Source organism: Cydia fagiglandana, chromosome 8 (genome assembly GCF_963556715.1).
Source record: "Cydia fagiglandana chromosome 8, ilCydFagi1.1, whole genome shotgun sequence".
Lineage (NCBI taxonomy): Eukaryota > Metazoa > Arthropoda > Insecta > Lepidoptera > Tortricidae > Cydia > Cydia fagiglandana.
The window spans coordinates 18,389,034-18,413,325 of NC_085939.1; the positions used below are offsets into that span (position 1 = coordinate 18,389,034).

The 24,292-nt window shown below is 40.1% G+C and overlaps 1 protein-coding gene across 1 annotated transcript in view; it reads left to right on the plus strand.

Annotated features, from left to right (window-relative positions):
* LOC134666853 (cyclic AMP response element-binding protein A) overlaps positions 1-24,292 on the plus strand; it is a 198,341-nt gene that overhangs the window by 158,073 nt on the left and 15,976 nt on the right. The window contains exon 2 of the mRNA XM_063524169.1: positions 8,693-8,888. Within this exon, the coding sequence (XP_063380239.1) occupies positions 8,693-8,888 (196 nt within the window). The remainder of the gene's footprint in view (positions 1-8,692; positions 8,889-24,292) is intronic.

A 24,292-nucleotide genomic window follows, 5' to 3' on the forward strand; every position in this document is an offset into this window, starting at 1 on the left:
CTGATCATCATCAGCAGTTCCACTTCAACAAATGTCACTTTTTTGGATGTATATGCTTGATTCGTTGATAAAAAACCAAAAATCACTATGTGTATGCCTTTAAGATTTGAGGAGTTCCCTCGATTCCTCATGGATCCCATCATCAGAACTGGATTTTGACAAAAACGGGACCAATCTGTATGCATATACATTCAATCAAAAAAAGAATTTTCAAAATCGGTCCAGTAATGACGGAGTTATAGAGTAACAAACATAAAAAATAAAAAAAATAAATAAAAAAATAAAAAAAAAACATACAACCGAATTGATAACCTCCTTCTTTGAGATTTGGAAGTCGGTTAAAAAATAGGTACCTTAATATTGCTTCGGATCACGCCAAAACAAAAAGTTAAGTATACCATTACCAACCAACGATATTTTCGCTTCGCAAAGGATGACTCACGTTAGACCGGGCCGTGTCCGACCCGGAGCTTCCAGCGCATCGTTTTCTATGCGTCATGTGATACGTCATGGACACGGCCCGGTCTAACGTGAGTCATCCTTAACTATTCGTTAGAAAAACCTGACATTTTGACACTTTGTAACTTTATTTAGTTATTTAAACCTCCATCATCTTCCTCGCGTTGTACCGGCATATTGCCACGGCTCATGGGAGCCTGGGGTCCGCTTGACAACTAATCCCAAGAATTAACATAGGCACTAGTTTTTACGAAAGCGACTGCCATCTGACCTTCCAACCCAGAGGGGAAACTAGGTTTTATTAGGATTAGTCCGGTTTCCTCACGATGTTTTCCTTCACCGAAAAGCGACTGGTTAATATCAAATGATATTTCGTACGTAAGTTCCGAAAAAAACCTCCCATAGTTATTTAAACCTCCCATTAGTAAAGCCTCCCAAATTATCTGTTACTTAACTGTTCCAAACCCAACTATAGACCGACCGCTTAAATGAGTCCTCGCCTGCGCGGTACGGGGGCGACGGGGTAGGACGACTAAGGGCGGAGGGGAAGGTGCGGGCGCCGTACGCCTGCCGCCCGCACCTTCCCTGCCATCCTTAGTCGTCCTACCCCCGTCCTACCGCGCAGGCGAGGACTCATTTAAGCGGTCGGTCTATAACTGCTTAATTACCTAATTCATCATAACAAGTAATGAACTAGAGAAGCCTGACCAGTGGCGTAGCTAGGGGGGGGGGGGGGGCGCTCCGCCCCGGGTGTCACCCATTTAGGGGTGACACCCGACCGTGAACATCAGTAGTGCCACCTATAAAAATTCGTGAAATCATGTAAAATGAAAGCGATGGAGTAAATCCTGAGCTATATTTAACATAAATTACAATTACTCTTTTTAAATATATTTTACAATTTTGATTGAATTTTGGGGTGACACCCACAATTTCCGCACCGGGTGCCACCCATGCTACGGCACTGAGCCTGACTCCTCCTCCTTGCATCAATTTCCTCAAGCTGAGGGTCGAAGTCTGACCTGAGTCTGAGATTAAAAATGACCCCACGCGGGTATGCTTACGCGAGTGACTGACTGCGCGAGTTGACAACGACAAATATTGTAATGCCGCGCTAGAGGTTTTGACTTATTTACCAATCACAACTTTTTTTTAATAGCGGGAAATTGTGTTTCAAAGCTGCGGGCTATTTATGGAGAAGGCATAACTTTTAGTGATACCATAGTCTAACGCTACGTCTTACGTAGGCGAACAACGTGCGAACGCGGCGCGGCGCGGCGCGGCGAAATCAATCCTTTGATGCCCATAGAAGTGTCCTACGTAAGCGATCTCGTTGCGAACGCGGTGCGGCGCGATTTGCACGCGAATGTCAGGCGGCGCGGCGCCGCGCCGCGCCGCGTTCGCGCGTTGTTCGCCTACGTAAGACGTAGCGTAATAAAACATGGTCTTCTCTTCCCAGAGTGACACAAGCCTATACGTCACAATAACATGGCCGCTATATATAGCGCTATCGCATATTATCATATAGCGCTGTCGCATGATGACGTATATACACGTCAGATAAGTTGAGCCATATGGACGTTGTTCGAATGATGTACATTTATACCACCAAAAACATAAATGTAAAAAAGGAGAGCCAAGTTCAATACAAAAATTATGCTTGGCTGTGGGGCTCGCCGCAAAAAGAATGGAGATCTAAATGAGTGCCACTGCCAAGTTCTATGCAAAATCCAAATATGTATTTATAGGAACAAAATAACATTATAAACAAGTATTAAACTCTATTTCTTTGCTTTATTGGATACCTATAACAATTGCTGTTATTTAAAAAAATGTGAGATCTTAAAGTAGGTTAGATTTGACTTGGCCAGTTTTCATTATATCAATCATTTTATATATATTGTAATTCTGATAAAACCTGGCCAAGCCAAATCTAACCTACTTTAAGATCTCACATTTTTTTAAATAACAGCAATTGTTATAGGTATCCAATAAAGCAAAGAAATAGAGTTTAATACTTGTTTATAATGTTATTTTGTTCCTATAAATACATATTTGGATTTTGCATAGAACTTGGCAGTGGCACTCATTTAGATCTCCATTCTTTTTGCGGCGAGCCCCACAGCCAAGCATAATTTTTGTATTGAACTTGGCTCTCCTTTTTTACATTTATGTTTTTGGTGGGATATCAATACTTTTTGTAAAGAAAACTAGGCAGGTATTGAGATTTAATGTTTTTTCTTGTGTTTCCGCTGTATGGTTTTTACTTCTGTTCTTTGTATAATTATGTGGTACCGCGCGCCACCGACGACACACCGTTGGCCGGTTGTTTAGAGCGTATTAAAAGTTTTTTGTATGGGGACACCACTTATTTTTTGACTAAACTTTATTTTAATATAGCAAATATAATAATACATATATTGGGGTAGTTTCAAATATCTGCTTGTAACGGTTCCAACGCTACAATAAAAAAAAATATTTTTGTATGGGGACCCCCCCTATTTTTTAACTTTTTTTTATTTTTAGATTTTTTCCTACGCTTACACACAATAACCGAGCTGGATTCCAAATTTCATCCTTCTAGGTCATCTGGAAGTAGGTTAGGTTTAGGTACTTATATCAGTCCCAATAAAAAATGTTTTTTTTTGTATGGGGACCCCCCCTATTTTTAAACTTTATTTTATTTTTAGATTTTTTCCTACGGTTACACACAATAACCGAGCTGGATTCCAAATTTCATCCTTCTAGGTCATCTGGAAGTAGGTTAGGTTTAGGTACTTATATGTCAGTCCCAATAAAAAGTGGTTTTTTTGTATGGGGACCCCCCCTATTTTTTAAATTTATTTTATTTTTAGATTTTTTCCTACGGTTACACACAATAACCAAGCTGGATTCCAAATTTCATCCTTCTAGGTCATCTGGAAGTAGGTTAGGTTTAGGTACTATAAGTCATAAGTCAGTCTTAAAATTTACGACTTTTTGACCTTCATACCTTTATAACCGTTTGAGCTAGCTTCATGAAATTTGGGCTTCTAGATATCCTTATGGATATAATTAAACACACGTAGTTTTATGTGTTTACGTCAAAGATGTTTTGAGTTATAGAAGGGTCAAAAGTGGCACCAAGTGGTTCGTGTAATATTACACTCGGCGCTGGCTAGCCAGTTCCTTTGCTTGAACTTGGCTTGACACGCTGCCGCGTGTCTAGATTCCGTCGCTGGTTAACCTTTTCAACAATACAAAAGCTGAAATTGAACTTTATGCATATGCACGTAGGTCTATGTTGCTCTGTGGTCTGTGATCGATTAATCCGCCTTTGGCGTTGGACTTGCGGTGCGGATATATCGGTCATTGGCGTCCAAAAGGTTAAGCCTACCAATATACGTCTCACTTAACTGTTACAAGCCCATCCAACCGCTTAATTAATTCATCATAAAAGGGAAGACGCCCAAACCAACATAGTTACTTACCCACTTACCACACGTATGGTTGACAGAGTTGCTAATGGGAGGCAATGGCCGGCCAAGGTGAGAGTCATGGCCGTATTCTCACAACAAGTCAGCTTGTCTAGTATAATATGATCTGTACCCGTACCATGACAGTGTCATTTCAGTTACACTGCGTTCCCGTTACCAGGGAAGTTTTGGGATTAATTGGGGGCTGTTTCAGACATTCTATGGGAGGATACCATCGTGATAGGTCGCGAAATCCACGACAACGCATGGTTCCAAGACTTCCAAGACCTTACCCGGAAACGCGCAAAGAGGCACAAATCACCTGATGATGCCAACATGGGTCCCTGCTTCAGCTGCCATAAATGCGGTCACAAATGCCGGTCCCGCATTGACTTATACAGCCACGAGAGTCGTTGTTTCTCGCTTACAGACGCTGCCTAACGGCGCGATTCGGGAAATGAATTAGAGATGCACTAGATATGAAATAGTAAACATATGTGACGTTCCACGGCAAAAGGCACCTTATGGCAGCTGGCGCTTACGCTATTATTAACGGCGTTCCAATATTCAGCCGGGGCAATGGTACTACTAGATATAGTAAAGATATTTGCCGTGGAACGTCACATATCTTTACTATATCTAGTGCATCTCTAATTCATTTCCCGAATCGCGCCTTAAATCATTTGTCAAGATGTCACAGGCCTGAATGAATGGGAGAATTTTTTTTCACGATTTCGGGGGTGGGGGGTCTTCAACGGCGTCTAACCTTGTCGTCTTTACGATCGTATCCGACATGCGATATCGGATCGGACAAAGTGAAAACGCTCTAAACAATAACATAATGTTACTCTGCAAGTAAGTTTTCTCTAAAGTAATTGAGTTATATCGTGCGCGCGCACAATTAGACGCGCCGGGCTGCGGGGTGTCACAGCTGATCTAATTATCATTGGAGATAACCGGCTGTTTGATGCATTTAAACTATTAATTACACGAGATAGATAATTTACTGTTTAATGCGTTTAAACTATTTAACACGTGCGTTTAAACTATACAGTCCTGCTGCGTGACGATTAGTTAAATTGTTCATTATTAGTACATTATTGTCGAGGCTCGGAAGTAGCTACTTGCAGGCTGAGGATTCGTTTTAAACGGACGACCTTGGGAGTCCATTTAATTGAATCCGAAGCCAGCAAGTAGCCTTCCAGCCGAGTCATATATAGTGCTTTTCTCAAAAATGGCGCAAGAAATATAAATATCATAGAAATATTTTACAAAAGCAACGTTCTTACGTATATATTTTCACAGAAAAAAGCCCTTGCCGCCTCATTATTTTTTTAATAAAAAAATAGATGTGTATTTTTCTGCCGAAAATACGCCAACCTATTTGAGACAGCTAAATAGTCGCGGTACTAATCATCTGTTTGGCTGTTTAATGGGCCTGTGCCTTCATTTGATATGGCCATTTCAACTTTTAAAAGTTTGGAACTCGACAAATAATGGAATTTGTATGCAACATTGCATTCCCAAAATCGAGACTGCAATGTTTTTAACTTTTTAATTTTTGACTGACCATAAACTACGCGTTTCGCGACCCATTTTTGAGAAAATTAGGGTTTATACATTTATTTTCATATACATCTTATGCCTTTAAACGAGCAATTCTTGTATATTTATTTGTATATATATTTCGGGGATCTCGGAAACGGCTCTAACGATTTCGATATAGGAGGTTTTAGTGGGCGAAAAATCGATCTAGGTCTTATCTCTGGGAAAATGCGCATTTTTGAGTATTTATATGTTTTCTGAGCAAAGTTTGGTCTCCCAGATATTACCTATAATAAAAAATCGAAAAAACAAAAAAAAGGGTCGTAAGTATTAGCTACGGTTGATGTAAAGTAAGCTGCAGAGATAGATAACTAACCCCCCTGCATAGAAACTTGTGGGGGATTAGTTATCTTTGCAACTTACTGTTCATAATGTACATCGAATTCTATAAACAATATAAACATATTTTCCCTAATGTCAATATCCAGAGAGAAAAATATTACTTTTATATGGAGAAACGGTTGTTTACTCCTCTTAATCAAGTAATCACTTAGCATGCACATTGCACAATGCACAATGCAATAATTGCACTGCCAGACGTTAGGTTATATAGTAAGAATAGAGTGCTCACTCCATACTTCAGTTTTGGTACCAAAAATACTATTATTTTCGCAGTTGACATCTAGTATCGAGTAGCGGAATTATCAGTACCGCTACTTGATACTAGATTTTTTTTTACATTTTACAACTAATATTAAAAGCAAAAGGAGTTGAAAATTGAGTTCCGGTTAATCAGATTAGAATATTAGCTGAAAATTGATGAGCATTAAACTTTTCTGTGTTCGGAACATCTATTGTCAAGTAGCAGTACTGATAATTCCGCTACTCGATACTAGATGCCGACTACGAAAATAATAGTCGTTTTGGTACCAAAACTGATGTATGGAGTGAGCACTCTATGTATTTTTTTATCTCTATGCTTTGACATAAAAAGTAAAACAGATGCAACATTCCATTTAGCGAATCAACAAAGCGAATTGACCTCAATTGGTGTACGAATTGAGAAGTGTTTCAATTGTGCGCAATTTGGACAAATCAAATCATGCATTTACCTCAGAACACAATATTTTATGTAATTTTAAGCATTTTATTTGCACAACGTCCACCCACAAGATGGACGGACGACCTTGTTTAGGCCGCCGGAAGACGCTGGATGCGGGTCGCTTCCAACCGGTACGAAAGGTCCAAGGGGGAGGCTTATGTTCAGCAGTGGACGTCTTATGGCTGAGATGATGATGATGATGATTTGCACAAAAGTACTTAAGCGAATGAGGCATCCGTAATAATCTGAATATGTTAATACAGCAAATATTATGCCTACACAAATACGCACACAAACACAAATTATCGGTCCGATGACATGGCTGAAATCATCGCAAGTGGCACAGTACGATATCGGATGGCCCATATGAGGAAGACATCTGTTATGGCTCCTCTACATGATGGGCCAGCGCCGGCCACTCCAAGGGACGCAGCCATGCGGTAGAATGAGATAGCAATATCACTTGCTCCCTCTAACGCATAAATGCGTCCCTTGGAGTGGCCGGCGCTGGCCCATCGTGTACATCGTGTGACTTAGAGAGTGCCCCGTGGCATGAAGTCGACCTTTCATTCCTTAACATTTTTATTTGCCATGTCGATTTCTTAAATTATTAATTACATAAGGTGGTAGTACTAGTGCTCGACATGCTAATGCCCAATAGATGGCAGCCTGCTGTCACCTCTATTGACAATGACTTAAGTTTCAAGATGACATGTACTGGGACCGCTTCGAGGACTAATACCATCACCTTACAGAAACCTATCTTACACATGTTACTTCTACCAGGCGTGTCTCACTCCGCGATTTCGTCGCTTTGCTACAGGTAGCTAAAAGTACATCCGTTCGGCCCCAATTTTGGGGTTTGCCATAAGCCGCGCGTGGCGCTGTCGCCACCTAGCGGCCATATCTGTGCTGATCGTAACAGACGCCTTTTTTTTAGAGAGTGAGTCTTCTGTACTTAGTACATACTATTATTTATTCTGTGCTTCTACCCCATATCGGATCGGACAACGTGAAATCGCACTTAAGGTCAGATAATGCACCGATAGGTCATTGACCTACACATGGCTAACACATTGATAATCATGGCCACGCGACCGCTCGTTTTATGACCACTTATGAAAACGTCTTTATTGCTTTAACGTATGTAAATAAGATTTAAACGCAGTTATTAATATCATTAGCTGATTATTATACGGATTGTTAAGCTTCGCTAATAATACACCTTTGCGTATTTTTATGTATATATATTTTTTTGCCATAGTGAAAATACTTAGCTGACAAGCGCTGGTGGCCTAGCGGTAAGAGCATCTGACTTTCAATACGAAGGTCGCGGGTTCAAACCCCGGCTCGTACCAATGAGTTTTTCGGAACTCATGTACGAAATATCATTTGATATTTGCCAGTCGCTTTTCGGTGAAGGAAAACATCGTGAGGAAACCGGACTAATCCCAATAAGGCCTAGTTTCCCCTCTGGGTTGGAAGGTCAGATGGCAGTCGCTTTCGTAAAAACTAGTGCCTACGTCAAATCATGGGATTAGTTGTCAAGCGGACCCCAGGCTCCCATGAGCCGTGGCAAAATGCCGGGACAACGCCAGGAAGAAGAAGAGTGAAAATACTTAGCTCAATTGTAACATCCTAATTCCTAACTCTACCTTAGTAGTCATTATATTCTGCACAAAACATTACTTACCTAATACCTACATAAATTGAGGTTCCTAGTCGAACTTATTCCTATAAGGGATCTCTTCCAGCTAACCTGCGCGTAGATGGGTAGAAACAGGAGAACTCTAATTAGATAGGTAGACAAACTTATGTTACTGCATCTTCATTGATATTTCAAAAAGTAATCTACCTATAAACGATGACCTATGCTTGACAAATAAATGATTAGATATTTTTGAATTTTGATATTTTCCATAAAAAATACCGAGGAAAAATTTTTTTCATTCCTCAATATGTATCTCGTGACTAATCGCATGGTTATCAAATCTAACATGCCATTGATAATCGTTAATCCCTTTCCATCATATTGACGTTAGTGTTTGTTAGAAAATGACGGACAGAACAGAATTTTGCTAAGCTTTATGACTGGCTAGTATACTTAACAGTGTATCTCTTTCTTCCCCAGGAGATGGACAACGTGCTAGACGAGGACGAGAGCGACTGGCTGATCGAGCGAGAGTCCAAGTCCGGGGTCGTACTGCACGACCGTCTCATGACGGACGCGGCGTTGGGAGCCGTACCGATCAAGACAGAACACTCTTACAGCCTACATTCAGATGGCGAATCCGCACCGCCATCGCCACACCACACCAAAGTTGACGGTTTGTAACCTATAATATCTATCTTCTTCTTCTTTGTCGATTCCTCAGGGCTGAGGGTTGTGACCATCAGGAGTGCAGTTCTTCACCACCGCTCTCCAAACCCCCCAGTCTTGGGCCAGCTGTATTGCCCCCTGGATGTTGACGCCCGTAGCGTCGCGTATGGCATCAGACCACCGAGTTGGAGCTCTGCCTCTACTTCTTCTCCCTTCGACGCACCCAACCAGAACGAGCTTTTCAAAACTGGACGGGTCTTGGCGGGCCACGTGGCCAAAGATGGTCAACATTATCTGGAAGCATGTAGTTGAAAGCCGGATGGTAATATGTAGCTCTTCGAGAATAGACGCGTTGGTGCGGCGTTGCGTCGAGGATATGCCCAACATTTGGCGCCAGCACCACATCTCGAATGCGTCTATAATATCTCTATAATATCTATACATATCTTCAAATCCAAGTGCTCTGAAGAATTGTTTGACTAGACGCTAACCGCCGCTTTCCACCACCGCACCGCTCGCCGTTGGCATGAACATCTTCACAACCTAAAACCTAAGTGGTTTAAGAGGAGTTTACTCTCACGTACGCTCCGGCTGGGGAATGTTCCATGCCGAGGTTTTCTCGAGGGGTCTCTATTGTTTCCCAAATAGTTTTAAGTCATAACGTATTGTTTGTCCGAATTTTCGTTAGTCATAATTGGTTGTTCTCAGAAACGCGTAACTTTTCAGGATTGCCATAAAACAAACCTAACCTATCTATAGAATAACCTAAGGAAAATCCTGAAAAGTTAACGGTTTCAGTTTTATGACTAACGATAATATGACAAACAATACATTATGACTTAAAACTTATGGGAAACAAAGGGACTCCTTTCTTCGAGGGCTACCGTATGGGATTCTTCAATAAAGGAGTGTACCTGTTTTTCAATGGTCGCCATTTATTTATTTATTTTAAACCTGCACACGTTGCACATACAAAAAGTACAAGAGGCGGACTTAATGCCGTTATAGGCATTCTTTACCAGTCAACCATAGGGCGAAATAAAGAGAAAAGCGTCCATGTGGGTGCAGTGAGAAATAAACAGAAAAAAAAAAATAACGCTATTGCGCATGTAATACCCATGAAGTTGCATGCGTCTGGCTAGGGTGACCGCTTACCATCAGGGCCGTATGCTTGTTTGTATTTCGTTTGAATTTTGAACACGTATCAAATTATAACGACTTCGCGTCTAGCAGAGGTTGCAGCACTCCTGTGTAGGAGCATTTCACGCGCTGTCCCGTACAAACGCATTTTATTTCCTGTGTTGCGACTTTTTTTTCGGCATTTAAAGTAGCCAATTCTTTTTCTGTGCATAATTTTGACCATTTGTCATAGAAAAGAAAACTCTTGTACCTGTAAATCTTCAGAAAATCGCGTTTGTACGGGACAAATGGTAGACAATTTCATGGAATGCTCCTGTAGCGATCCCAGAGTCTAGTTAAAAATAAAACTTCTTGCTGAAAGAGTTTCCAGAATTATTGTCAAAAGAGTTTCTAAGTTAGACTTTTTATCCTAGTAAAATTATTTGTGTACAATCTACAGCAAATAAATAGCGACCATCGACAAATAGCCATATTGGAGAATTACATCGTAACATACCTTGCCTACCGTAGAACAACAGTGTGCGTTTGTTAACTCGTAACTTGAACTAACAAACGCGTGCTATTGCGACCTAGTTTCTAGTTAATAGATTCCAAAAAATCGACGATGTTCCAACTCTCCTCTGTCACAACTCATGTCGGTCTCCCCTAGTCGTTGACTGTATCAACTGTTCAAACAGACTAGAATTGGTGTCATAATGGTATTTATAACTTTATTGACGGATGACTGCTCAAGATTTATGACAGCACACAAACAGTACATGTTTGTAATCGCGTCATTACTTTTTATTGGTCTTTTGCTCCGTTCCATAGAAATGCGGAGGCGGTATGAGCCGCGGTAAAGATTGCACAGAATACAGAATGCGTGACTGCGTGAAAAATATCATAAAGAGGCCAATTAAAACTCACATTTTAAGTGAAATTTTCACCATTTACTTAGCGATACAATATATGCTGTATACTTAAAAGTCTGCAAAAGGGCCCACTGATTAACAGTCCACCGGACGGTATCGGCCTGTCAGTTGTCCGAAACTGTCAAAATTTTGTTCTAACTGGCAGGCCGATACCGTCCGGCGAAGATTCAGTGGTGAATGGTGAGTGGTGGTGAGTGGTGGTGATTCAGTGGGCCCCTTTAGTAACTAAATTACAGTATAGTTAAATACTTACCTAACAGGAATGTATTGAAATCAAATGTCCCTACAATGACATCACCCACAATTGAGTAATTTCCCTTTAATGAAATGGCCACCGTTTAGTGCGCCATTTGCTAACTAGAAAGTAAAACGTGCATTTCCGTATCGCAACGGAATTTTTAAATATGGAGCGCACGTGAGCGACAATCCGAGCATTCTGGTACGGCTGCTTTTCTGGCCGGCTGTTTACCGTTAGTGTTTCAAAATTGGAATATTCTTTTTAAAAAATAGTCCAGTTTTGGAAAAAAAGCTGTACTTATTGTATCTGCTCTATATTTTCATGGCCAGTCTGTCCACTACTTAGTTGGAAGTTTTAATGTTTTTTCTAAACTGTGACATAACGGCTAACGCCGTTGATGTCTAGGATACCCCGGATACCCCCTCACGGCGGTACCCGTCCCAATTTCTTTAGTATACCTATGCAATCTTAGAAAGTCACTTGTACCATTCCACTAACCCGGGGTTAAACCTGGAGTTACCATGGTAACCACAATTTGACACTAGGTTAACGGTTTAACCGCCTAACCCCGGGGTAGTGGGATGGTGCAAGTGGCCAAGTGGGCCTAAGGGCGAGCAGTACGTGCTTGCACCTCATATGCGAATCTCTTACGGCATTACGGTGCGGTGCTGCCATCTATACATCTTTGGGAACAAGTCAAATGTGAAATAACGATTTATGGAAATGTAACCACAGCAATTACAACACACGTATATGTAACATAATGCATGCAGTAATGACTGTATTTACCTCGATAGTTGCCAGCATTCCACGCGATCAGTGACAGTTCGTATGCCATGCTCTTTTAACTATTTTACATTCACGAATACAGGGCTATAACCGCGATAATCGAAATTCGCAAATTGCGGGCATTTTTCTCTCTCACTGCAATTACGCCTTCATTGGAGTAAAAGAGAAAGATCCCCGCAATTTGCGAATTTCTGTTTTCGCGGTAGCCCCTCTGTTTTCTAGGGATATTTCATACGATAGCGTGACGAGCGTTCGCTTTTGCGTTATGTCTATTTTTATATGGGATTTTGAACAGCGCGCCAAGCGGGACGTTTTGGAAATTCATAATCCCAAACAAAATTAGAACTAACGCAAACGCGTACGTCACGTCATGCTATCGAATGAAATGTACACTAGGAGTACAGATTCGACCGAACCTTTTGTTATGGCTCCTCTACACGATGGGCCAACGCCGGCCACTCCAAGGGACGCAGCCATGCGGTAGAATGAGATAGCAATATCACTTGCTCCCTCTAACGCATAAATGCGTCCCTTGGATTGGCCGGCGTTGGCCCATCGTGTAGAGGAGCCATTAAGTACCCACTGATTAGTCTGCCGGACGGTATCGGCCTGTCAGTTGTTCGGAACTGTCAAAATTTTGTTCTAATCTAACTGACAGGGTGATACCGTCCAGCGGACTGTTAATCAGTGGGCCCCAGTTTAGGTACCTATCATATTTCCATAGCAACATTTCAATTGTACATTGCTTCTTTTGATTCCATTTTCCTTGCATTTTTTTTCTTCTTATCGGTCATAAGTCTCCACTTTGTAAACAACAAAGATGTTTGTAATGCACTTGGAGATTTGTCGCGAATGCAACGAGCGTTACAAGAATACACTCTTTGTTAACACGTACTAAAAAAACCGGGCAAGTGCAAGTCGGATTCGCGCACGAAGGGTTCCGTACCATAATGCAAAAAAAAACGATCACCCATCCAAGTACTGACCACTCCCGACGTTGCTTAACTTTGGTCAAAAATCACGTTTGTTGTATGGGAGCCCAATTTAAATCTTTATTTTATTCTGTTTTTAGTATTTGTTGTTATAGCGGCAACAGAAATACATCATCTGTGAAAATTTCAACTGTCTAGCTATCACGGTTCGTGAGATACAGCCTGGTGACAGACGGACGGACGGACGGACGGACAGCGAAGTCTTAGTAATAGGGTCCCGTTTTACCCTTTGGGTACGGAACCCTAATACAGGGTACAATTTTAACCGGATCTATATTATAAAAAAAAATAAATAAATAAAAAATAAATCATTTATTTCAGACCTTGGTCCATACACTTACATCGGAAAACTAACTACAAACTAACTAAATTTAAATTTATTTTATTTTTATGTATTATCTGAATCCCTAGAGTCTTTTCTCCTATCTTTGCATTCCCTAATATTGTTTGTCATAATCATACATCGTTATCGCGGGAGCAAATACGATTTGACAATACTGAAAGATTATAAAAAACAGTCAAAAACAGAAATGACATTCGTATAGAGAAACGTTTATACCTACGACCTTAAAATGTATAATTATTTTATTGAATATCAATGCTATCTTACCTCCATACTTGACTTGATTGGTACTTAAAAAGATTACCTATTAGGTACGCAACCTTATCAGTCAATTTAGACATTTGTCAATCTTGACTGATCTTTATTTGTAACAACATAATCAAATAGAAGTTGCCTTTAAAATGCCTCGAAGGAAAATAACATGTGATGAATTTGTGGGGTTGTTTATACAGGATTATCCTGAGCTAGAGGCTCGCGATACAAATCTATTTTGCTCGAAGTGCAATATTAGTCTTTGTAAAACTAAATCTTCCGTGAAACGTCATTTTAACTCTGAAAGACACACTTCTCTCAAAAAAGATTTTAGGTTGGAACTGACAAAATTTCTAGTAAGCTGTAACATACCGTGGTCTCAAATAGAGAACCCTGTATTTAAAAATTTCATTGAAGATTGTGTATCTGGAAAATTTGAAAAAACTGTTCAGGTCCCTTCAGAATGTTTGCTGAGGCAGACTTGCGTGAATGAATTATACGACAAAGAGATGGATATAATTAGAGACGAATTAAAAGACGCGTATATATATGTAAGTGTTGATGAAACCACAGATGCTATAGGTCGTCAAATCGCTAACGTTATAGTAGGTGCTATGCTTGAAGATGATGTTGGAACTCCACACGTGCTGTCAAGCAAATGTTTAAATGAAACGAACAATATCAGTATAACTAATACTGTAAAAAATGCCCTGGATGATTTGTGGGGCCCTGGTCACAATAAGCATGACAAGGTGTTGTTGTTATTGACTGATGGTGTGGGGTATATGTTGAAAGCTGGCAGAAATTTGAAAACACTTTTTCCGAACATTGTCCATGTTACATGTTTAGCCCATGCTCTTAACAGAGTTGCCGATCAAGTTCGTGTTCTTTTTCCAGAAGTTAACCTATTAATTTCAAATGTAAAGAAAGTATTTCGCAAATCTCCGAAAAGAGTAAAAGCATTAAGAGAAATGTTTAATGGAATTCCTTTGCCTCCAAACCCAACAATTATTCGCTGGGGAACATGGATCGAGGCTACCACTTACTACAACAAGTATTTTGATGAAATAAAAAGCGTTATAGACACATTTCGTAATTCAGACGCACAGTGCATCGTCAAAGCAAAAAAATCTTTACTCAGTGCAAAAGTTCGAAAAGATGTAAATTTCATAGCAAAGTATCTGCAAGTAATACCAGATGCTATAAATAAACTGCAGTGCCAAAATCTATCTCTTAGTGAAAGTTTGACCATAGTACAAAATACATACAAACATATATCCAAATTAATTTTGAATAAAGATGGAAAACAGATTTTAAAAAAGTTCAAAGTGGTTTTGCAGAAAAATGCCGGATATGAAGTTATGAAAAAAATGTGTGAACTGATATCGGAGAAGGAGATAGTACTAGATTCAACGATATATCGTTCTACATTTGATTACTTCCGTCGTTTTAAAAACGCACCCATTACAACAGTAGCAGTCGAAAGATCATTTAGCCAATTAAAATGGATATTTACTGCACGACGCCGCAGATTAAGAGTAGAAAACATAGAGAAAATTTATGTCGTATATTACGAAAATCACTTAAGATCAACAAAAATTAAATAATGTTGTACAAAATAAATCATGAATATTTATTTGATATGTCGATTCCGGGTCATTATTTACTAACAGAGTGTAAAGCAAGATTTATGAACATTATGCAACAAAAACTTCGTGCTATGTATGATGAACTTCTTGGAGGCTTATAATGTGTAGGCAGAAAGGTCTGTTTTTACTAAACGGGCAGTCTGTTTTACCACTTCTTTAATAAATTTATATTTGCTCCCGCGATAACGATGTATGGTCATAATGATCAGTTGTCCTAACACTCGTATACCCTAATGTTGGTTTCCCTATTATTGATTACTTGTCCTGATGTTATCAAGTATAATTTTTTTTTGCGATGGTTGCAGTTCTAACCTAACCTAACTTGCTGCAACTTTTGTTCTTCTAACCTAACCATTTTTCAGAACCATTACATTATGGAAAATTAAATTATCGTATGACAATTGATCGTTAGGGCCCATTAGGACAAACCAGTTAGGGCAAGTGACTTTAGGACAAACGTTGTTAGGGATTCAGGACACCCATTTTAACCACCAGCCATACCTACTCTGCGTAGTGATTTTACAGGTCAACTGTACAACTTTACTATGGGACCAATGCTGAAATCGCGGCATAAATTTTATACATTCCGGCAGGAGTGGCTCACTCCGCGATTTCGTCGCTTTGCAACATGTAATCCGTTCCACACCAATTTTGGTAGCAAGCCATAAGCCGCGCTTGGCGCTGTCGCCACCTAGCGGCCATATCTGTCCTGATCGTATAAATAAACAGACGCGTTTTGTTAGAGAGTGAAGTGAAGTCTTCTGTACCTAGTACCTACTATTATTTATTCTGTGATTCCGGGTGATGTGATGCCGCTGAATTTTATGGGACAATTGTTTCCCGCAATCGCACTCCTGACAATATCAAAGCTGAAACAAATGGTAAAATCCGTACGCCGCTCACTAAGGCCAGGCGTGATCGTAATGGTTGTATTACAATGCCCATAAATCATAGCGATTGTGCGCAAGTAAGCGCCACTATCGTGCATACCTATCGGTACTTATCGCACTTAACCGACTTACTTGTACACCTTCGCTACCATTTTTTAATTACTCTTTTCCTATTACAGTGTCCCACTGCCAGTGTTGCCAACTTGGCATGAATGATGCCAGATCTGGCATATTTTCACTCGCTTTGGCACCAAAATTTTCCATTTAGCATCTGGCATATTTTTTAGCATAATTTAGTCTAAGCCAAGTTTGCACCAACTTAGCAGCAACAATATGCACCATCGCCTTATGTGGTTCATATTTTCATATGAATTTTGACTTTTGTGGACGGATGGACGTCTACGGACTATATAAAGTTGGTCAAGCAGATCTTGTCAGTAGAAAAAGGTGGTAAAGATGGAAAAAGTATGTGTTTTAAGTGTCTAATTTCTAGTGATATTTTAGCATTATTTTAGCATAGGTGTTTCAAAAATATTTGGCATAATTTTGGCATAATCTAGACATTAGTCTAGCATTTTTCAAAATCCTAGTTGGCAACACTGCCCACTGCCAGCAATTCCCAGCCCAGGCAACTCTCTTATTCTCTACTCTTCACTTCTGTTTCTTACCACAGAAAGCGTATAGGTAATAAGGTTGTCCCACCATCTCCTTTTCGGCATGTGTAATGGCACTAATGGCTCCTCTACACGATGGGTCAGCGCCGGCCACTCCAAGGTACGCATTTATGCGTTAGAGGGAGCAAGTGATATTGCTATCTTATTCTACCGCATGGCTGCGTCCCTTGTAGTGGCCGGCGCTGGCCCATCGTGTATAGGAGCCGTAAGGCAACATACGGACCGATTCAGTGTAGCTGTAGCTACAAATAGGCTAAAAGTTCATCCACAAGGAAATTGTATTTCAAAAACAAGCGGCGATGGCGAATTAAGGAGGTAGCCACTAACAAAAGGAGGAAAAAACGAGATTTTAAAAACCTCGAGAAACGGTCTAATTAGAGAGACCAATGGGGGAGGAGGGAGGACTCGGCATCATCATAATTTTTAAGAGCATGGCTCTTGTCGGTGGAGTATGCGCCAGTTTGGGGGAGGACTGACCGTCCAAGAAATGTAATGATGCGGCATTGGCTGTTATAAAATGTTATACAACATCTGCGACAAGGATAGCGTGGCGTTGATTGATAGTGTTTTATTATGTTGTCCCTGTCACACGATTTTATATAACTTTGTATAATAGTCAATGTGGGAGCAGGCAGGATTATTAAGATGATGTCCGGACTGAAGGCAGGATATTAAACTTTTCATGTGACAACCCTAAGCACGCTTGACCGTCGGCGCAGCACCTGAGTATACTTAGCAAATCAATTTACGATGTCTTTTATCGCTAATATTTGTCATGTTAATAGGTTATGTATTAATATAGTATTCAACATAATCAGCAAAAACTTATCGCTAAAGCAAGCACGTTTCAAACTAATTCTACAGTAATTTACTGCGCTGACACGTTCCTGTTGATAATGTACATTTTTACGTATTACATACATATAGAATCGATTAATTTGTATACGACTGTAATTAAAGTAATTATCATTAAATTTATTACATCCATGACTGGTTTATTACGACTTTGATATAATTGACTGACTTGTACAATGAACGAGATTTCATACATATTTGAAGTACAGTCAGTAAAACTATTAACTTTTAGCACTTACATACTTACATACATATTTGTATGCACCAGTGCCGGATTTAGACATTTGCCGCCCGTAGGATACGCAGATTTGCCGCCCCTATTCACCTCGCTGCATGATCGCTTTTTAAAATACTTTCCAATCAGAGGCCTTTGATTTTGTAAAATAACACACCATATCCATATTAAAATGCATATAAGTTGACATCACTATTCTAGATACAGATTTATATGGGCCGTTTTTGTCACTCAATGACGATGCGACCTCGTTATATTTGCCTGATCTGATCGGTGACCGATGGGTACCGCTGGGTTTTGGCCACCGAGTATCAAGGTATTCAAGGTGAAGCATTGGCAGTCTTGCTGGATATAGCTAAGGCGTTCGGACGGGTTTGGCATCGAGGTCTGCTCGTGGGATTATGCTATACAAATGGATCGCTAGCTTTTTGCCCGGTAGACGCATATGAGCCGGTAGGAGACGGAAGCTGCTCCGATAGTGTGGACAACATGTCCATACATTACCGCTGGCGTTCCGCTAGATTCTGTGGTATCCCTCATGCTGTTATTGCTGCACACAGGCCGTGTCAAAATCCCTGGTTCTGTAGTGCTGGAAAGTTATGAAAAGCTAAAAAAGCTTGTATCTGATATCGAGAGTACTCTATCCTGAGTTCCAGCATGGGATCGGAATAAAATTGTGAGATTCGATACCACGAAGACACAAGAATCGCCGACCATCCCAAACTCACCAGCGATAAGCATAGGTACTTAGATATAAAGAATGTAAAGGGGGGGATGGGTTACAAAGAATGTACCTATCAAAATAAAAACGCGAGCGCAGCGAGTGCGAAATTTTTTCAATAAAAATAACGCAATTTGATAGAAAATAGTACATTTTTAGGGCTCCGTACTTCAAAAGGCAAAATCGGAACCCATAGGTATAGGATTACTTTGTAGTCCGTCCGGCAGTCTGTCTCAATCTAAAGGGTCTTGACATGATAGAAGGCGGCAAAATCGACAAATAATGCTTGTTATTTAAATTTTACAAAAAAATAGGAGACCGGCAAATTTCTGGTCGACCATATCGGGAAAGCAAATAAAATACTTCTTTTTTTTTACCCAAAATTGCCGCCCCCAAAAATCTGCCGCCCTAGGCTTCAGCCTACTCAGCCTGATGGTAAATCCGGCACTGGTATGCACGCAGGATTGCAGGGGTGTTAAGCTCAACCAACCATGCCAACCAACATCAAACATAAATACGGTATTTATGTTTTTTGTATCATGTTACTTTTTAATTATATTATATTGTAGGCATTCGACGAAGTTTTCTGATATTTTACTTATTTTCGTTTGCACACTTTTATGGGCACCCAACGAATGATAAAAAACCGGGCAAGTGCGAGTCGGACTCGCGCACGAAGGGTTCCGTACCATAAAGCAAAAAAAAAACGGAAAAAATGCAAAAAGAAAACGGTCACCCATCCAAGTACTGACCCCGCCCGACGTTGCTTAACTTTGGTCAAAAATCACGTTTGTTGTATGGGAGTCCCACTTAAATCTTTATTTTATTCTGTTTTTAGTATATTTGTTGTTATAGCGGCAACAGAAATACGTCATCTGTGAAAATTTCAACTGTCTAGCTATCACGGTTCGTGAGATACAGCCTGGTGACAGACGGACGGACGGACGAACGGACGGACGGACGGACGGACGGACGGACGGACAGCGAAGTCTTAGTAATAGGGTCCCGTTTTACCCTTTGGGTACGGAACCCTAAAAATGATACTTAGTCGAATTTATTTTATATCAAAAAGTTTTAAATACAACATTAACACAATACGCGAACCAGAATAGCTTCACTGTAAAAAGGTAATGTCATTAAGGAATAAAATGGCAATAATACTTACTGTAGGTATTTCACGTATGTTCTCATTTACGGTTCACGTAATAAAATTTAATAACACCCCGTGTGTACATTTAGCCCCACTTGCACCAGCCCACAAACCCGGGGATAAGCGGTTAAACCGTTAACCTAATGTCAAATTGTACTGGTAACCATGGCAACTCCAGGTTTAACCGGTTAACCCTGGATTAGTAGAATGGTGCAAGTGGCCCTTAGAACATTACGCGGGTTACGAATACACAATACATGAGTCCATTATCATTTTGGGTACCTATACATGACGCCTTATTACTCTACCCTCCTAAAGGCTTTGTAACACAGGGGCGTTTCCCGGGCGGGGAGTGAGCGGGGCGCGCCGCTTTTTCTTATAAAAACGCGCCTGTGTGTCGGAACCTTTCGGCCCAGCCATACAAAAGACAAATCCAAAATTCGACACTGAAAATTGAACCTATAGTGCAGGGAATAGAGTTGAGTTTGTTTTGATTGAAAATTGAACAAAACAAAACAATTGTAACTCTATTCCTATTTTAATATGGTTTAAATTTCATCGACATTATTAAGTACTATGGGTAGGACCTAGGGCCTTAGGAGGCTACTGATAAAGGAGTGTAATGTTCTCGTGTTATACAGAGTGTATTTTTCTAATAATCGCAAATTAAATCGAAAATAACTATTTTAGTGCCATGAAACGATTTTCAAAGATAATTTTTACATTGTAGTTTAGGAGTACTTATATACAATGGTATAGAAATATAACAAAATATTAGTCATGTCAAAATATTCAAATAACAAATCAGTCAGGTATTGCATTAGAACTAATTAGCATACTCACAAACATAACCTATAGCCAAACAACCGGATACAATGGCCAGTGCAGACGCCATCTTACATGTCAGAGGCGTTTGACATTTGGAGATACGTGTGAATCACGGCAGTGCGTTCACCCGACGGTTCCTTTCACCAAAACGGCTTGCAAATCGGCTGTGGCGTTTATTCCGATCGAAAACGAGTTGAGGACTCAGCTCAACCAGCAGGCGTGGCTCACTCCGCGATTTCGTCGCTTTGCTACAGGTAGCAAAAAGTACATCCGATCGGCCCCAATTTTGGGGTTTGCCATAAGCCGCGCGTGGCGCTGTCGCCACCTAGCGGCCATATCTGTGCTGATCGTGACAGACGCGTTTTGTTAGAGTGAGTCTTCTGTACCTAGTACTATTATTTATTCTGTGACTCAACTAACAGGCGGACTAGTCAAAGTGACAATCGCTTGCGCTTCGCCATCGAATCGCTTTGTTTCTCTATCACTCTTCCATTTTTTTAATAGCCTATTTATGTGTCCCACTGCTGGGCAAAGGCCTCCCCTCGTTTTCTCCAGTCGACCCTGTTATCGGCATTTTCCCACCATTTGGGGTAGAATGCGTCCAACTCGTCCCGCCATCTCCTTTTCGGTCTTCCATATTATCTTATCTTATCGTTTTCGGGGGCCCTTGCGGATTACACTTCGAGCCATAGGGATCTTTTGTGCAATTACCCCGTAGGAAAGACTATATCCATGTGCCGGATGATGGAGCTCCGTCGTTGCGCTTTTCAAAGCTGATATGTGTTCGATTTTTGATTGACAAATTGTTACCTAGCAACAAAATACATAAGGTATTAATTCATTTGATGAATATCTCGCTCATGTAAGATTTGGTAAGCGCAACGACGCATGGGTAGCGTTTTATACCTAGTCCTTTGGTTCCAGATATCCTGCTCCAAACTACTTCATTTTTTGTCTAGCAAGCTAAAGCTAAATGTAATAATGTTTTGAAAAGATGTGTCCCGCCGAGTTTGTTGCCGGTCCCATATTGGGATACCCTCCTCCAATTGAGGGGGCATTTAAATCTTCTCGGGGCAAAGGTGTACGGTTGGAGCCAGTAAAGGTTTATTTGACGTTCATAAGCGCATTGTAATATGCCTACTTGAATAAACTATTTTTTTTATCTTTATCTTTATCAAGGGCGTGACATTGAAACATTAGGTGTTTAACTGTCTCTTCCTCTTCGCCACACATGCGCCAATCAGTGTTGTCAGAGAGAGTCCCATAAATAAAAATAATAATAATAATTTAGCCTATATACGTCCCACTGCTGGGCACAGGCCTCCTCTCAAGCACGAGAGGGTTTGGGCTATAGTCCCCACGCTAGCCCAATGCGGATTGGGGATTTCACATACACCTTTGAATTTCTTCGCAGATGTATGCAGGTTATACAGCAGGTAGGCAGGCAGCCAGGTGGGTGTGTGTGGATATGACGCCCGACTTTCAATCCGGAGGTCGCGGGTTCAAATCGCGGCCCGTACCAATGAGTTTTTCGGAACTTATGTACGAAATATCATTTGGAGTTTTGCTAAGTTTCCAAAGCTTTTTGCTCCAACCGGAGTCTGCTCCTTGCATAAAGAGCTTTCCGTGCTTTATATTTTGGACATAAATCTGGTTTTGAAAAAGTGATATTTATACGGCCCCGACACTATCATGGATACTGACATTACTTTGAAGGAATGACGTTTTTAGTGATAGTGTAGGGAGTGTCATGAAGGAATGACGGCAAGTAATGAAGTTTATTTTAATAATTTCCGTCAGTATTGGAGTTATGTCAAAGTAATGATACTAGAAATGACATTATACTGACAGTGAATTGGTTAGAATGATGGAATGAGAAATGACAGAAAGAATGATGGACGATAATGAAGTTATTAAACATTCTTAATATTTTTGAAGAAATGTCAAAATAATGACATTATACTGATAGTGAGTGGAGCGCATCACTCTAATCCCTCATTCCGTCATTTAAAGTACTTTAGAAGAAGGTTTTATACTAACAAGAGTCATTACTGGCATTTAAATCAATAAGTGAAGTATACCTACTCTATTATCATTGCTCTAAAGTTTATTTTCACTTGACTCTTAAGAAAAAAGGAAAACATGCAGAATACTATGCACAAAGAAAATCTCTGTCCCTTTCTAAAAGTTTCCATACATGAAATAAAAATTAAAAACCTTTTATTTTATGTTGTTTACAACAATTTAATTATATTTTTACCGGGAAACCCGAAAATCTAAATTAAGTTATCTGCCTCTTTATCGTTCGAATATGCAAAAGTGAGGATGATGATGATGAAAAGTGATAGAGAGGTTAGAAAACGAAATTTCGTGTTTCGCGGTAGACCCCCAGATTGTGGTGGATTGTGGTAGTGGCGCCCCCTACGCAGATTTTCGAGTAATATTCCCTATTCAGGAAAATAGAATAATATTACGCAATATTCTGCGTAGGGGGCGCCTCTAGCACATACTGAGGGCTTACCGCGTAATTTCGTTTTCTGCCTCTTTAACAATCTTGCGTATTCGAGCGTTAGAGACTGATAACGAAATTTCGATTTTCGCATTTCGAAGTAGACCCTCTGAATTTGCTAGTGGACCCTACGCCGACTTTTGCGTAATATTCCCTTTTGCGTTTTATTTCGTGCATGGAGTTCAATATATTTATTAAAATATGGTCAACATCCCTATTTTGTATATTCTGTATATGGCCTTATATAATAACATGTTGAAAGTATGCATCTATCCCATAAGTAAACGCTCTGGTTTATGGCATTATTTATAAACGCGTTACTGGCCTGAATTAGCTATGAATAGTTTTGATCTTCTCGTTTTGGTCTTTATCTTTCATTTTGACTTATGTATTTGTAAGAAGGATAAAACATATTAACTAAATCAGGCCTGTAAAGCTTAAAAAGTTTTATGACTAATTGAGAATGAATAGTTAGTGTTTATGGTTGAATGTTCCATATAAGACTATCCCGTTCGAACTTGCTTTATGACGGACGCTTTTTTTATACCTCTTTACTTCGAACCTCCACAGATTTTGTTTTTATTAAACGTCAGGTCAACCGCAGAAACCCCGACTAGTTTTAATCAGCAAAATCCTAACCACTTTTTTAATAATTAATATAATTATGTACAAGTATTAGTATTTCGGATACCCCAAAAACCTGTGTCTTAAAGTGGGCTATAATGGTTTGTACAAAATAAAACGAAAGAACATGTACATTAAATTACAATGAAACAACACAATAAATTGAATATAAACCAATCCAGTACTTACGGTGCACGGAAATCTCAACGCTACGACTAGGTACACATATTTCGTCGGCTAGAAGACTGACGTCAACTAACAAACAAGTTGTTGTGTTGCTGTTTGCGAGCGAGAAAATTCGAATATTGGCGAGAACTTTTAGATTTTAGCAGTGTTTTAAGCTGTTTATATTTTAGCGCTTTGATTCACTTTACCGGATCCTAGACCGGATCCGGTGAATTTTGCCGGATCCGGTATCTTGAAAAATGTGCCGGATCCGGCCGGATTACCGGATCCGCCGGACCGGATTGCAATCCCTACCTTTACCTTACCTTTACCGTACCTTTTTTCTTAACCAAATACGTATACATTCTTACATAACAGAAGAATCCAGTAGGTACAGTCAGCGTCGTATAGTAGGTAGCATCCAAAGTATTCAAATAGTTCGGTAC